This window comes from Chrysemys picta, chromosome 7 (assembly GCF_011386835.1).
Source record: "Chrysemys picta bellii isolate R12L10 chromosome 7, ASM1138683v2, whole genome shotgun sequence".
Lineage (NCBI taxonomy): Eukaryota > Metazoa > Chordata > Testudines > Emydidae > Chrysemys > Chrysemys picta.
In genome coordinates, this window is record NC_088797.1 from 64,864,814 (window position 1) to 64,880,789 (window position 15,976).

Consider the following 15,976-nt stretch of genomic DNA (forward strand, 5'->3'; position numbering starts at 1 on the left):
CCCTTTGTCTTAAGCAGTCAGTGTAATCTTTGCCTCTGTTATGTTCATAGTCATGTGATTTCATCTTGTCTGAAATGCTGAGATCTGATGGCCCAAGCATTTTTTCTTCACTTTGTAATCAGAGGAGAATGCATTTGTCTGTGGGAAAAAAAATTTATCACTTCAGTTACACAATTGTACTAGCATTAAAGGTATTTGCTAAAAGGTAGAAGATGAAATGTGGGTGAAAGGCAGTAAGTTATTTAACCTGGCAATTGCTACAAACCTAACTTGCTCTCTTTGGTGAGTGTGTGTGTATATTATTTCCCCCTGTATATACCTGACAGAATAATCAATGTCACATGAAAAGATTTCCCCCCGCCCCCCATTCTGCATTTAACCTTCATTACAGTGTTTATGCAAGTCCTTGGGATTTTGTTTAATTTCTATGGTGCTGATTTTTTAAATAGTAAAAAGAAATATTTTAGAGGGTGCCTTTGATTGATACTTTCCCCCCTTATAATTAATGAATACCTTAGAATTATTCTGCTTTGGTATTGACCAGATACGTCTTTTCACCTTTCTGGAATATTTTACAAGGACAGTGGCAGGTGCAGGGAATTGCCCACTTCAGCAGTGCTTTGACATACTTGATCTGTTTCTCCTTCCCTCAGGAAAAGCTTTGCCAGCAGAAGTACAATGTCTCCTGCATAATGATCATGCCCCAATATCAAAGGCAAGGATTTGGAAGGTTTCTCATTGATTTCAGTAAGTGAAGTGCTTTATTTACATTCATGATCCACAGAGCTGATGGTTGTTATGGGAAACAGTAACATATAAAACTTTATTTAACCTGCTTTGTTGTTTTTATCAATAGATAATGGGATTTCTATTTATATTTACATAGGGCAGAAAAGCTCCCTGAAGTGAAAAACTTACTGCTGCTCTGTTGTTGTACTCTAGGAAATTGAGAATAGATCTCTCTGCAGTAATATTAGCTCACAAAGCTATTACACTGAATGAATGTCTAAATTACATTCCATTTTGCGCTGCTCATTAGTACAAAAAGAGGCAATTATTTGTGATTAAAGCTGAAGAAGGTGTTAGTCCAAGGCATTCTCTACTTTCGATTTTTTTTAACTTGTAATATATTTTTAGCGGAACAATTCTTATGAAAAGAACATATTATTTCAATTTTTCTTAAAAAAAACAAAACAAAACAAAACAAAAAAGCTGGGGAGAGGGAAAGAGGAATTTCATTACCTACCTTCTCTAGTGACAATTCTGCTCTTTGTAGCAAATATATAAACTGGCATTCATGGTTGTATCCTTGCTTGCTGCTTTATTATGCAAATCTGTGCATCTAACCTGTTTGAAAAACCTTAGGATAATTTGCTTAAACGTACCTCTGTATCACCCCAAACTCCTCAATTTGAAATCACAATAAAATTCAAAACAAAATTCTGTAGGTAAATGTTTCAGTTAAATGCCTTCTGTGCTTTTGAATCTGACTTTGTAATGTCATTTAGGGAGAGGATAGAGAAGCTGGGTTAGCATATGTGGGGAAATGGGAAATTGAGATTTCACTATGATTTTAAAGCATTGTAAGAGTATATGGCACCATAGGCAGTTAAGATAATAGGTAGAGCCCCATGTTTTTAGCAAATACTCACTCAAATTTGGAGAGGCGGGTGGGCCAAAATTGAGTGGCAACGCAACCCCGTGTGCCGCAACGCCCAGAGTGGGGAGCTGGGCCCAGCCCTGCAGAAGAGCTGCCGCTACAATGTGAGTGTAGGGCTGATTCATTCTGCAGCACCCTCCTCCTTCCCCCAGAACCTCCCACCCTAGGGGCAGGACCCAACCCCCTCTTACAATGGGCTTCTCACGAGAAAACAAACTTCCCAAAAAATAAAACGAAGAATTTATAAATAAAAAAAATTCATAGGGTTCTAATAATATGATTCCTGCCTCAAAGGGGGCATGCAAGTGGATTAACATGCAAATAAAACACATTATGGTATAACAGCAGGACTAAGACAATAGCTTATGACTATAGAGTTTTGATACTCTCAGTCTTGCAACATTCTACGCAGCATGACCACGCTGCTTTTAAAAAACATTAGGATTAATAAAAATACTATGTCTATAGTGCCTTTCATCCAATAGCTTTACAAACAATTAAGCTTCACAACACCCCAGTGAGATAGATACGGATCACTTCATCCACCATTGAAAGTCAGCCACCAGTGGAGTGGAACACAACAGCTGTCTAACTGTGCGGTTAGATTACACCACATTTTAGGGCAGGAAGTGAAGAATACCATATACTATTAGAACAGCAGGGGGGATTTAAGAGGGTAGTTACTTGAGTTTGAATTTGGCCCAGGCATGAGGATTAACACCTCTCCTCTGATGAAAAGGGATGTTGAACTTTTATTGACCACAGGTGGTCAGAACCTCAGTTTTGTGCCTTATCTGAAAGACCACACATACAGTAAAACGCCTACATCCTCAAATAACACCATGCTAGATTTTTGATTTAGTACTGATGCAAAAGGCAGAGTGACCCCTACTGAATTGCCAACACCACTTCAAAACTTAGGTGTTCTTGGCACTTTCTTAGGTGAGCCTGGACATGGCCCAGCCTTGCTTAGCTTGGTGAGATCTAGCTGGATCACAGCACAAGGGAGTGTTGTCTCATTTAATTTAGTCCAGGCGGGAGTGACAGGCACAGGAACTCAATGTACTATATATCTTACTGGATCTCTCTTCCACCCACCTCCTCCCCCATCCTTTTTACTTTCCTGTATTTGTTAATCTGAAGGTACCAGTGGGGCTTTGGAGGTAGCCCTGCTGAAGTTTGTGATCCAATTCTCTTTCTGTAAAGAGCCTGCAGTACATCAGAGCCCTGGAATTGTCCTCATTCTCAGAGATGATTTAGGACAGTGGTTCCCAAACTTGTTCCGCCGCTTGTGCAGGGAAAGCCCCTGGCGGGCCGGGCCGGTTTGTTTACCTGCCGCGTCCGCAGGTTCAGCCGATCGTGGCTCCCAGTGGCCGCGGTTTGCTGCTCCAGGCCAATGGGAGCTGCTGGAAGCGGCGCAGGCTGAGGGACATACTGGCCACCGCTTCCAGCAGCTCCCATTGGCCTGGAGCAGCAAACCGCGGCCACTGGGAGCCACGATCGGCCGAACCTGCGGACGCGGCAGGTAAACAAACCGGCCCGGCCCGCCAGGGGCTTTCCCGGCACAAGCGGCGGAACAAGTTTGGGAACCACTGATTTAGGGTATGACTTCACTGCAGAAATAGCCCAGGCTCTTACCCTGGTGTTGCCCTTATCCCTCATCTTCCCCCGTCCACACACACAACCCTCTCACCTGAGTTAGGTGGTAACTTCTACCCAGGTGAACAAGCACAGTTCGGCATCTGGTTTAGAGCTGAGGTTCCACTTTCAATCAGGTTGGTAACCACCACCCACTTTCCAGTGAGGTTGCAGGCTAAATCGCTCTAGTGCCTTCCCACAATTGTCATCTCTCTCCATTTCCAGTTCTGCTTACTTGCCACATATTCTGGGAATAAGGGTTTTAATTATCACATGCTCAGAGGAGAAACATACTGTTTCACAACTAGCCAGAGTGGAATGGCCCAATTAACATTCTGCTGAGTAGGGTAAAATTAACCCCCACCTTCCTGGCCTATCAGCAAAAAATGACAGTCAAAGTTTAGAATACTAAAAGAAGCACTTACCTGAAACATTGGTCTGCAGAATGTTTCATTCTGATGTGATTTTTGCAAAGTGGTTGTAAGTTTGTCATAGTGATTCATACTAAAAAGTCTTAATTTACCACATTGTCACACTGTAGTGTTTCCCGCTACTTGAAACAGGAAATAATTGTTGTATCTCAGTTTTTGTGAAGTGATAATTGATGATATCTGTTGATTTCATAAAGACAACCAGCAGAGTTTGTAGCCCAAAATAATCAAAATCGAGCTCACTGAATCATGCTGTTGAGAAACAGCTGCACCGCTTTGCAGTTTAGAGACATATCAGATACTTATCTCAAAACAATGAGCAGATTACTGCTTACAAATAGCAGAAGTGCCTCTTTTTCATGGCTCATGATTATCATTTTATAAAAATTAACATTGCACATATAACTTTCTGTTTATATTTGCCCAAGCTTCTGTTGAGGTGACCCTTTTTTTTCATTAAACTTTCGAAGGAGAAAGTCAATCACTGGACTACTTTCATTTTTGTAGCACTTTCTATAATTGGTTGATTGCATCCTATTAGTTTTTTTTTTAAATACATGATAATCATGTATAGTTTGAATTGTACAGCATCTGATTTCCTTTTTACTTAGGCTGTGTCTACACTGCTCCACAGTTCCGACTACAGGGGCATAACTAGCAGGGCGCTCCTAAGGGCTGTGCTGTAACTCCCCCATGTAGACGCTAGAGGTGCGAAGTAAAAGGTTCCTAGTTCCCAGTAATGTAGTCACGTTTGAAGAGGACTTCATTAACATGCATTAGGAACCTTTTGATTTGCACCCACAGCACCCACCCGGGGGAGTTAGAGCATATCACTTTGGTGCACACTGCTAGTCACACTTCTTTTGTCCAAACTGCAGGGTGGTATAGCCAAGCCCTTAGATTTCATGGAGCAAGTTTGTCTTTAGAGAAAGATCAGGTTGATTTTTGGCATGTGACCCCAAGGGAAAATCTTAGGTTTTTACTACAAAAATAAATAACAAAATTATATAAAGGATCGATATTTATCTTTTTACTGTCTGTCCCTTTCTTCTCGAAATCTGTTAACGTACAGCTGGCTATGTGTAAGTAACCTATTTGTATGGCTATTCAATGTTTTATTTTTCAGTTAGATTACCTGGAATAAACTGCTTCTGGAGTGAGGGAGAGGAGCTGAAATTACTATTGTTTCTAAACCTGATTAGACCTATTAGTATAATACTATGTTCAAGCTCCTTGGTTCCCACAGACAAAAAGAATATTGTGAATTCTTTTGAGTGAAAAAGTACGTTTTGAAGAAGAGCAGACCAAATTATGAAGGAAGAAGTTTGTATATTAAGACAATTAAATGGCATGGATGAAAATTGATTATGCCTTCAGCCAACGTCTCTTTTCACATGTCTTACTGAATGTGACAACTAAGTTCAATGGAAATGTTCTATAACACCACATTATGCACTTTGTCCATTCTGTTTTTTGAAAATCTGGTAAGATGTATATTTATAGAATAATGGTCTGTTTCTTGACTGCAGTGGTTTTGGTGGGGCCCAGGAAATGCAATATCCAGTTCGAAATTATTTGTTGAGATTGAAGAATTGCTCATATATAAACCCAGATTTGGTTTGACTTTCTTTAATTCGCTTACTCTAAAATTAACTTGACTTATATTCTAAAAGTAAGAGTTTTGGACAATGTTATTAGCTATGAAGAAGATTCAGGTGACTGTTTATTGCACCCAGTATACTTTACTAAATATTCCTATATTACATTATATTACGTGTGTTAGTTTCCACACCGTGTATTTTCACTTGTATTTGGAATAACTCTAACAACATTACTCATTATTCCAACTTGTGCCATTAGAAAAATACCAGTTTACAAATACAGTATTGTTACTCGTTGTCAGATGCTATTTTGTCTTGGGAAAACCAATGACCAAAATTTTCAAAATAGGGTAGTTAAAGTTAGGCATTGAAATCCAAATTTAGAAAACTAATTTTTCAGAGGCGATGATCATGTTAACTCCCCATGATTTCTTTGAAAGCTGTTGGTGCTCAGTACTTATAAAAACCGGGCTACTTTTATTTAGGTGCCTAACTTTAAACACCAGTGTTTAAAATTTAGCCCAATAAATATTGATTTTTGTGTCAACGTAGGTGTTGATTTTGTCCCTGAATTGTGATGGTGTCCTATTCTATTGGGGTAGTGTGATTTGTCTCTTTAGATCACGTTGTGTGTTCTAGAGAATTGGAAGAGGTGTGTTGGTGTAGTAGTAAGTGAAGGCAGGTTAATTTGGTAGCTTTAAGCAGTTCCTGAAAGAAAGAGCAAATCCTGAGTATGCCTGGGCAGGAGCTTCCTTCTTCCTTTCTATATATATAAAGGCATATTCAGGATTTGCTCTTTCTTTCAGGAACTGCTTAAAGCTACCAAATTAAAGCTACCTGCCTTCACTTACTTACATATATGAGAAAGAAAGGCGCTCCTGTCAAATAGACATTGAGGACTTAATCTTTCAGGAATTGTTTTGTTTGTTTGTTTGTTTGTTTGTTTTTTAAGCCTATAAAAGCGAAATTTGTGTGTGAACACACATGCTCCTTCAAGTTGGAGGGATGGTTATAGAGGTTTGCACCTCCACATGGGTATAAGTGGGGTGATGGTAAATTAAGCTCTTGCACCAAGCCATCACATAAGCCAAAGGCGTTATTTAACTTATGTGCTGCTAACAGTCTTTCTGATTCCTGTATGAATTAGAGTGTTCAGTGAGACTTTCTAGTCCTACACCCTTTCTGTTGGCTGGTCCCTGGTCATTTTCATTTCTGCTTTTCTAATCAGGTTGCGCTTCCTGCACCATATGCATTCTTTTCAATGTTCCTGTTATGATATAACTTTTGGCACCTTAGAGACTAACAAATTTATTTGAGCATAAGCTTTCGTGGGCTACATCCCACTTCTTCAGATGCATAGAATGGAACATATATTGAGGAGATATATATACACACACATACAGAGAGCATGAACAGGTGGGAGTTGCCACTTGAATAGATATGTGGACAGAGTTTGCATCGGGCTTTGTTGCAAGGATAGGTTCCTGGGTCAGTGTTTTTGTTCAGTGAGGTGTGGTTGCTGGTGAGTATTTGCTTCAGGTTGGGAGGTTGTCTGTAAGCGAGGACAGGTCTATCTCCCAAGATCTGTGAGAGTGAGGGATCATCTTTCAGGATAGGTTGCAGATCTTTGATGATGCACTGGAGAGGTTTTAGTTGGGGGCTGAAGGTGACAGCTAGTGGTATTCTGTTGTTTTCTTTGTTGGGCCTGTCTTGTAGAAGGTGACTTCTGGGTACTCATCTGGCCAGTGACATCATCATAGGACCTAATCACATCAGCCATACCATCAGGGGCTCATTCACCTGCACATCTACCAATGTGATATATGCCATCATGTGCCAGGAATGCCCCTCTGCCATGTACATTGGCCAAACCGGACAGTCTCTACGCAAAAGAATTAATGGACACAAATCTGACATCAGGAATCATAATACTAAAAAACCAGTGGGAGAACACTTTAACCTGTCTGATCATTCAATGACAGACCTGCGGGTGGCTATTTTACAACAGAAAAGCTTCAAAAACAGACTCCAAGGAGAAACTGCTGAACTCGAATTGATATGCAAATTAGAGCCAATCAGTTTAGGTTTGAATAAAGACTGGGAATGGCTGAACCATTACAAACATTGAATCTATCTCCCCATGTAAGTACTCTCACACTTATCAACCTGGGCTATCTTGATTATCACTTCAAAAGTTGTTGTTGGGTTTTTTTTTCCACCCTCTTACTTAATTGGCCTCTCAGAGTTGGTAAGACAACTCCCACCTGTTCATGCTCTCTGTATGTGTGTATATATATCTCCTCAATATATGTTCCATTCTATGCATCCGAAGAAGTGGGATGTAACCCACGAAAGCTTATGCTCAAATAAATTTATTAGTTTCTAAGGTGCCACAAGTACTCCTGTTCTTTTTGCAGATACAGACTAACACGGCTGCTACTCTGAAACCTGTTATGATATAGTTATGTTCTGCAACCATACCACTTCCGCTGCAAAACCATGCTGCACAGTGGTTAGTCGATATTCGGGGCCTGACCAGGTTGTCTCTATTAGGAGGAGAAATGGGCGATGCAAATCAAGTATTTCTTTTGTGCAGTCCTGTTTATATATGAACAATGTACACAAAGACATGTTTCCCTGAATCTGCTAGAAACGAACAGCAGGCAGTTTCCTTGCTTGGAGATCCAAGCCTGCCTTTCCAGCAAGTATTGTGCCCATTAGAAGTTCTGTATCTTGGCATCCTCCCGGGGCTACACTCATCACTGCTTCTCTCAGTTTCTCCTGGCTTTCTGCAGCTTCCTGCTTTTTTCATACATAGACACACATAGCTGCAACCATTCAGTCCACAAGCCCTCTGTGTTTTACAACTGGTCCCAGGAAAATTCATCAGCCCATGTGGCTTAGCTTGTGATCAGCCTTGCCATGCAGCCCATTGCATTGGGTTATTGCTTCATATTATTTCCAGATATCGCTACATAAAAGTGCATTTAATTGTTCCTCCCCATCTATCCTGAAAAAGGTGCTTTACACACCCATCAGTTTTAACAAGGCAATTGTGTGTAGATCAGACCACTTGATGGCAGCCAATAACACCTTCCAGCAGAACAAGAAATTAAGCAGGACTTGACTGAGTCAGTACCTGAATGGGAGACCTCCAGATAAAATCCCAGCTGGTTCATGAGGTGATAATGGTTTAGTAGGTGGTATTCTTCTGACTGAGTTAGAACTGAACCTTGTTCCACAATGCTGTGATGCTATTGATGAGACTTTGAGCAGATGCTCTGTTTATGTACATTACAAATCCCATGCCATTTCCTGCACAATCTGGTTAAATTTTAACTTGATTTATTATTTGATTGCCTAAAAACAAAAAACCACAATTTTTCAGCCGACATTGAACTTGCTTCAAAGTGTTGTACAATAGTGTCTACTGTTAAACTATTACAAGGGTTGGGGATAAAAAACAGTTACTCATCTTTTGTAACTGTTGTTCTTGGAGATGTGTTGCTCGTATCCATTCCAATTAGGTGTGCGCGCCGCATGCACGGCCGTCGGAAAGTTTTCCCTTAGCAGCATCCGTCGGGTCGGCAGTGGAGCCCCCTGGAGTGGCGCCTCCATGGCGCTCAATATATGACCCTGCCAACCCGGCGCCCCCTCAGTACTTTCTTTCCGGCTACTCTGACAGAGGGGAAGGGGGGTGGGTTCGGAATGGATATGAGCAACGCATCTTGAAGAACAACAGTTACAAAAGGCAAGTAAGGGTTTTTTCTTCTTTGAGTGATTGCTCATATCGATTCCAATTAGATGACTCCCAAGCCTTACCTAGGCGGTGGGGTCAGAGTGAAAGAGTACAGATTGTAGCACTCCTCTACCGAAAGCTGCGTTGTCTTTGGCATGACGGATGATGGGTAGTGCCATGTGAAGGCATGGACTGAGTCGCTGCCCTGCATGTGTCTTGGATAGGAACCTAGGCCAGGAATGCTGCTGACGAGGCCTGGGCCCTAGTGGAGTGTGCGGTGAGAGCTGGGGTCACCATCTGCTCATAGCAAGTGCAAATGCAGGACGTGATCCAGGGGGATTTCTCTGAGAGGAGACCGGGAGGCCTTTCATCCGGTCTGCCACCACAACGAAAAGCTGGGTCGATTTTCTGAAAGGCTTAGTGCATTCAGTGTAGAAAGCCAGGGCTCTGCGGACATCAAGGGAATGCAGCCACTGTTCCCGGGGACCAGCATGAGGTTTCGGATAAAAGACGGGCAGGAAAATGTCCTGGATGGTTTGAAAGTTCGACTCCACCTTGGGGAGGAAGGCCGGGTGCGGTCTGAGTTGCACCTTATCCCTGTGGAAGACAGTGTAAGACAGCTCCGAGGTGAGGGCCTTCAACTTTGAGACGCGTCTCACAGATGTAATGGAAAACGGTCTTCCAGGAAAGATACAGGAGGAGGCAAGTAGGCCAGCGGTTCGAACGGGGACCCCATGAGCCTCAAAAGGACCAGGTTAAGATCCCAGGCAGGGATAGGCTGGCAGACCTGCGGGTATAGAATGTCTAAGCCTTTGAGAAAGCGACCAACCATAGGGTTGGTGAAGACAGCGGACAGACACGCCCAGGTGGAAGGCCGAGTGGCAGTGAGGTGAACCCCTATGGAAGACGCCGCCAGGCCTTGCTGTTTCAGGTGCAGGAGATACTCCAAAATGAGGGATACCGGCAGCTGGAGAGGGAGTGTGCAGCGCTGGTCACACCAACATGAAAATCTCTTCCACTTCGCCAGATACGTGGCTCTAGTGGAGGGCTTCCTGCTGCCTAGCAGCACCTGTCTTACTGGTCCGAACACAGAAGCTCCTTGGGGTTCAGCCATGCAGCTTCCAAGCCGTGAGGGAGGGACCAGAGGTCAGGATGGCAGAGGCGACCATGGTCCTGAGTGATTAGGTCAGGGAGGAGAGGCACTGTGACCAGTACGTCCACTGACAGCTCCAGCAGCCTGATGTTCCAGTGCTGGCGAGGCCATGCTGGAGCTATCAGAATCACCTTTGCCCCTCCCTGTGGATTTTGAGCAGGACTTTGTGCACGAGGGGGAATGGAGGAAAGGCGTAGAGCAAGCGACCTGTCCAGGGTAGCAGGAATGCGTCTGTGAGGGAACCCGGGCTGCAACCCTGGAAGAAGCAGAACGCTGGGCACTTCCTGTTGCTTCGGGTGGCAAACAGCTCGACCTGGGGAAACCCCCACCTTTGGAAGATGTGGTGCACGACATCCAGCCGGAGAGACCACTGTGCAAATGGAAGGACCTGCTGAGGTTGTCTTCCAGTATGTTCTGGATCCCTGGAAGAAAGGACGTGACCAGGTGAATGGAGTGGGCTATGCAGAAAACTCCCACAGTTGAATGGCTTCTTGGCAGAGGGGGGAGGAATGGGCTCCCCCTTGCTTGTTGATGTAAAACATGGCTATTGTATTGTCCATTAGAACTGCTACACAGCGACCTTGCAGTTGGGCCTGGAAGGTTTGGCAAGCAAGGCACACTGCCATCAGCTCCCAGATGTGGATATGGAGGGAGAGCTCAGACTGAGACCACAGGCCCTGAGTCTGAAGGGTTCCCAGATCTGCGCCCCACCCCAGAGCTGACGCGTCTGTGACCAGGGACAAGGAAGGCTGGGGGCAGTAGAAGAGGACTCCCCCCGCACACCACTTGGGGTTGAGCCACCAGTGGAGAGAGGCGAGGCCCTGCCCCAGTACAGTGACCACTGAATTTAAGTTGTTGTGCCCCGGGCGGTAGACCGAGGTGAGCCATGCTTGCAACGGCCTGAGTCGGAGCCTGGCGTGCCGGGTCACGTATGTGCACGAAGCCAAGTGGCCGAGGAGACTCATGCACCGTCATGCTGTCAAGGTCGGGAATTGCTGAAGGCCTTGAATGATGTCCACGATAGCCCGGAAGCAGGAGTGTGGTAGGAGGGCCCGCGCCTGAATGGAGTCCAGCAGTGCCCCGATGAATTCTATCCCCTGGGTCGATTCTAGGGTCGATTTCTCCACGTTGAGGAGGAGACCCAGCCGTCGAACGTACGCCTGACCAGGTGGAGTTAGGACTGCACCTGCTCTCTGGTGCGGCCCTGAAGTAACCAGTCACTGAGATGGGATACACTTGGTCCTGCCATCGACGGAGGAAGGCAGCCACGACTGACATACACTTGGGGGGCTGTTGAAAGGCCGAATGGAAGGGCTGTAAACTGGTAATGTTTGCAGTTGACCACAAAGCGCAGGAAGCGCCTGTGCACCAGATGAATTGCTATGTGGAAGCACGTGTCCTTCATGTTGAGGGCGGCATACCAGTGTCCAGGATCCAAGGAAGGGATAATGATGCCAAGGGAGACCATGCGGAACTTCAACTTTACCATGAATTTGTTGAGCCCGTGCAGGTCCAGAATGGGCCGGAGGCCCCCTTTGGCCTTGGGGATTAGGAAATATCGAGAGTAGAACCCCTTGCCCCTTAGGTCCCATGGAACCTCCTCTACTGCCCTTATGGCGAGGAGCGCCTGAACCTCCTGAATAAGAAGTTGCTCGTGAGAGGGGTCCCTGAAGAGGGACGGGGAAGCGGGGTGGAAGGATGGGTAGGAGCAGAATTGGAGAGAGTATCCCGCTTCCACCGTGCGAAGGACCCAGCAGTCTGAGGTTATTTGGGACCATGCACAGTGGAAGTGGGATAAACGATTCAAAAAGGGCGGGGAAGGATCCGGGGTTTAGTCTGTACGCCGTCCTCAAGCGTCCCTTCAAAAGACCTGCTTGGAACCCAACAATGGTTTGGTCAGGCCCTGGCCTTGTCCAGATGGGGTTGGAGAGCTTCCTTCTGCCATTCCGCCCCTGCCACCTGTAAAAGTCCTGCCTCCGCCGAGGAGGGTAGGAGCGCTGTTGCAGCTGCTGGGGCTTGAAGTGTCTCCACTGGGTTGCTGGGGTATGCATACCCAGGGACTTCATGGTTGCCCTCGAGTCCTTAAGGCTATGCAGCCTAGAGTCAGTCTGCTCCGCGAACAGGCCCTCCCTGTCAAAGCGCAGATCCTGGAGTGTCTGCTGAACCTCAAGAGGCAGGCCAGAGGCTTGCAACCAAGAGGTGCGCCTCATGGCAATCCCAGAGGACAAGGTACACACGGTTGAGTCTGCAGCATCCAGTGATGCATGCAAAAAGGTCCGTGCCACCGTCTTGCCACCATCAATAAGGGCCCCAAACTCCTCCCTGGACTCAGGTGGCACAAGCTCCTTGAACTTCAGCATGGAGTTCCAGGAGTTAAAGTTGTAGCGGCTCAGGAGTGCCTGCTGATCAGCAATCTGAGCTGGAGCGCACCCCCCCCCCCCTGCACCCCACCCCGTGGAGTATACCTTGCGGCCAAACAAGTCCAGCTGCTTGGCATCCTTAGACTTGGGCACTGGGGCCTGCTGCCCGTGCCTCTCCTTCTCATTCACGGCTGCAACCACCAGCGAGCAGGGCTGCGGGTATGTGAATAGGTAGTCATACCCCTTTGAGGGTGCAAAGTATTTGCGTTCGACCCCTTTGGCCACTGGGGTCTGCCAGATGGTTTTGGCATAGGCCTGAATGGTCTTGATGAGGGGCAGGGCCACCCTCAACAGACCTTCTGGGGCCAAATGTCCACCACCAAATGTCCCTTCCTCGGCCTGCAGACCCAAGTTGCGCGCCACCCTGTGCAGGAGGTCTTGGTGGGCGCAGATGTTTAGTGGGGGCGACCTGGAGAAGGAGGTGCCTGTCACGGCCTTGTCAGGGGAGGACGACGAAGAGGCCAAGATGGGGAGAGGGTCATCTCGACCTCCCTGTTCCACAGGGGCTTGATGCCCTGCGTCGTTGACCATAGGTCCAGGCTCTGGGTCCCGAGCTGGGGAAGGGGCACGACGTCTCCTCCTCACCTTGCGGAGTGGGCTGATTGGCCGAGGCTTCTGGCACCCTTGTTTCAGAGGTGGCCGACTGGGAAGCTCCAGACTGTGCACCCTGGGCCTGGTGGTACTCCCACAGGGTCCAGAATGGCCACTTGATGGGCCCCTGACCATGTGGCGGTTCTGGTCCTGCCCCCACATCAGGGCAGCTACAGTCTGACTGGTGGCAGTCCCGAGCCGAAAACCGCGACCCCGTCTCCAAACCCGAGAAATGAGATCGGGATTGCGAGGCCCAGGGCGATGCCAAGCAGATCTGTGCCGACAAGCAGTGCCAAGGAGGCACTGGGGAGCGGTGCCGGGACCTGGATCGGTACTGTGGCCGGGAACTGCGCAGAGACGGTGATCGGCGCCAGGACCTGCTCCGTGAAAGCGACCGGTGAGTGGAGCAGCGCCACAACCAGTAGTGCTGACATGATCCAGAACGGTGCCACGAGTACGATCGGCGCCGCGATGGGGAGCAGTACCAGGACTCCAAGTGGTGCTGGGACCTCGAGTGGTGCCGAGCTTGCCCAATGTAGCTGACGGTGCCAACAGATGGATCAACACTGGCTTGCCTCGAGACAGTGCCATCCACAGAGGCCCGGAGACTTGATGTGGAGCAGGGCAGACCTGGTGCCATCACGGCAATGAGATCCCTCACAGCTGCAAAGGTGTCTGGGGTGAACAGCAGCTGAATTCCACAATGCTGCGGGGCGGGGAGTTCAATGGCACTGGACTCAATGGCTCCCCCAGCAGGGCCAAAGTCAACAGTGCCGTGTCCACGAGCTTCGCCCCTGGGCGCTTCTCCCCTGGACGTGCCACAGAGGCTGGCTTCAGGTGTGTGGGGGTCTCTGTGAAGGAGAGACACCTTTCTCTGGCTTCCAGTGCCGCTTCAGTGCTGGGGAGTGGGAGCGGTCAATATTGCCGGATCCGGTGCCGAGGAGCGGTGGTGCTGTGGGTCCCGGCCAGAGTCCATCCACAGTGCCATTTCCACCATGGCCGCCGGGGCGCTGCGCACCGAAGAGCCTGGTGCCGGGTCCTGCCGCGCCGAAGGAGGCTGGGGTCTAAGGAGCTGTTTCAGGCGAAAGTCCTGCTCCTTCTTAGTCTGAGGATGAAATCTCTTGCAGATCCTGCACTTGTCGACTTGGTGAGCTTCCCCCAGACCCTTCAGACAAGAGTTGTGGGGTTTCCCATTGGCATGGCTTGGAGCAGGACTTGCAGGGCTTAAATCCCGGGGAACTGGGCATGAGAGCCCCGAAGAAAGACAGTTGGGGTGGAGGGTAAACCCCCTCAACCCAACTGCCACTAACTAGAACAAAACCAAAAGAAACTGTCAACAAAAATCAGAACAGCTACTATCTAAATAAAGGTAGGGAAATGTGGAGAACTTGCTGAGCAAGACGCCACAGTTCCAATGACCATCACAGGCAGTAAGAAGGAACTGACGGTCGGCTGGGTCATATATTGAGTGCTATGGAGGCACCGCTCCACTGCCAGCCCGACAGATGCTGCTAGGTGAAACTTTCTGACGGCCATCCACACGGCGCGCCTATACCTAATTGGAATCAATATGAGCAATCACTCGAAGAAGAACAGATTCTCCCCTCCTCCCTGGCTATCAAACCAAAAGCAGCACAGGGCCTTCTAGGTCCAGCCACTCACCTGAGATCCTAGGGTGGATCCAGAGGAGTCTGTTGTAGAACAAATTATGGTCCATGCTACAGGCAGCCAGCTCCATGGCTTCCAGGCAGTATACGATGACATCATCATCATGTGACCTCAGCTGGTGGGATGGGGTGGGCAGTCCTATGCATGAGCTGAGCATTTTGTGCCTAGTGGTTAATCAAATCCTGGGCAGCAAGCTGGCTGTAGCTCTCTAGGTTAAGCAGAAGTGGACTAGGGGCCAGGCAGATATTTTTGGAAGTTCTGTTTTTGTGGAACTCATTCCAACCTTCTCTACGCTAGAGAATTTTGCATTGCAAGTATCTTGCATCCATGCATGAGTGTTTGCAATAGTGCACTAGCAGTGCTAGCACGATTGTGATTACATATGATTTGGGCCCAACACCACCGCCTTTGTATCCTGCATCGGGTCATCCTATGACATTGCAGTCCTGGTGTAGACTGAAAAAGCTGGCACTACAGCTGCTCTTTCCCACACGGTCCCACATCCTTTTAGCAGCCTATACCTATATTGTGCAAAGCTTCCTGCCCTCCTGTTTATTTGCTTGGCTTGAGCTACTGCAGCTTCTGTAATTTTTATGCATCATTTTGTAAGGTGCAGTGCTGGAATCTCCAGGTTTTTCTTATATCCATCTATAGAGAATATGATGCAGTACTGATACAATTTAATATTGTAGAATTCATGCTATTTTATGTTTGGAAAAATGCTGATCTGTTTTGGCTCATTTTGCTGAATCAAAATATTGTTTAAAACCTTTGTGTGTGGGCTGCAGTTCCCACAATCCTCTGGTTCAGAGAGAGGAACTTCTTCTAAAGGTGAATTTTGAAACAAGTTTGGTTGATTTTATGATTATTCCAAGAAAATCAGCCTGTGGGGATCTCTCAGCATATTTTATGTAGCTTCAAGACACTGTGCATTTATCAGAATGGTAAAAGAAATCTGGCATGTCACTTCAGACATCATGAATAAGACTGTTTTAACCCAAGAGCATCTGTATTTCAGTGATGACTTGCTAGCATTGAAAGCAACCAGAAGGAAGGCTAAAACATGGTAACAGTC

The 15,976-nt window shown here is 47.0% G+C and overlaps 1 protein-coding gene across 24 annotated transcripts in view; it reads left to right on the forward strand.

Annotated features, from left to right (window-relative positions):
* The window catches only part of KAT6B (lysine acetyltransferase 6B), a 195,429-nt gene that overhangs the window by 141,236 nt on the left and 38,217 nt on the right, over positions 1–15,976 (forward strand). For all 24 annotated transcript variants that reach the window (XM_042856134.2, XM_065551669.1, XM_065551659.1 and 21 more), the window contains one exon: positions 654–747. In XM_042856134.2, coding sequence (XP_042712068.2) covers positions 654–747 — 94 coding nt within the window. The remainder of the gene's footprint in view (positions 1–653; positions 748–15,976) is intronic.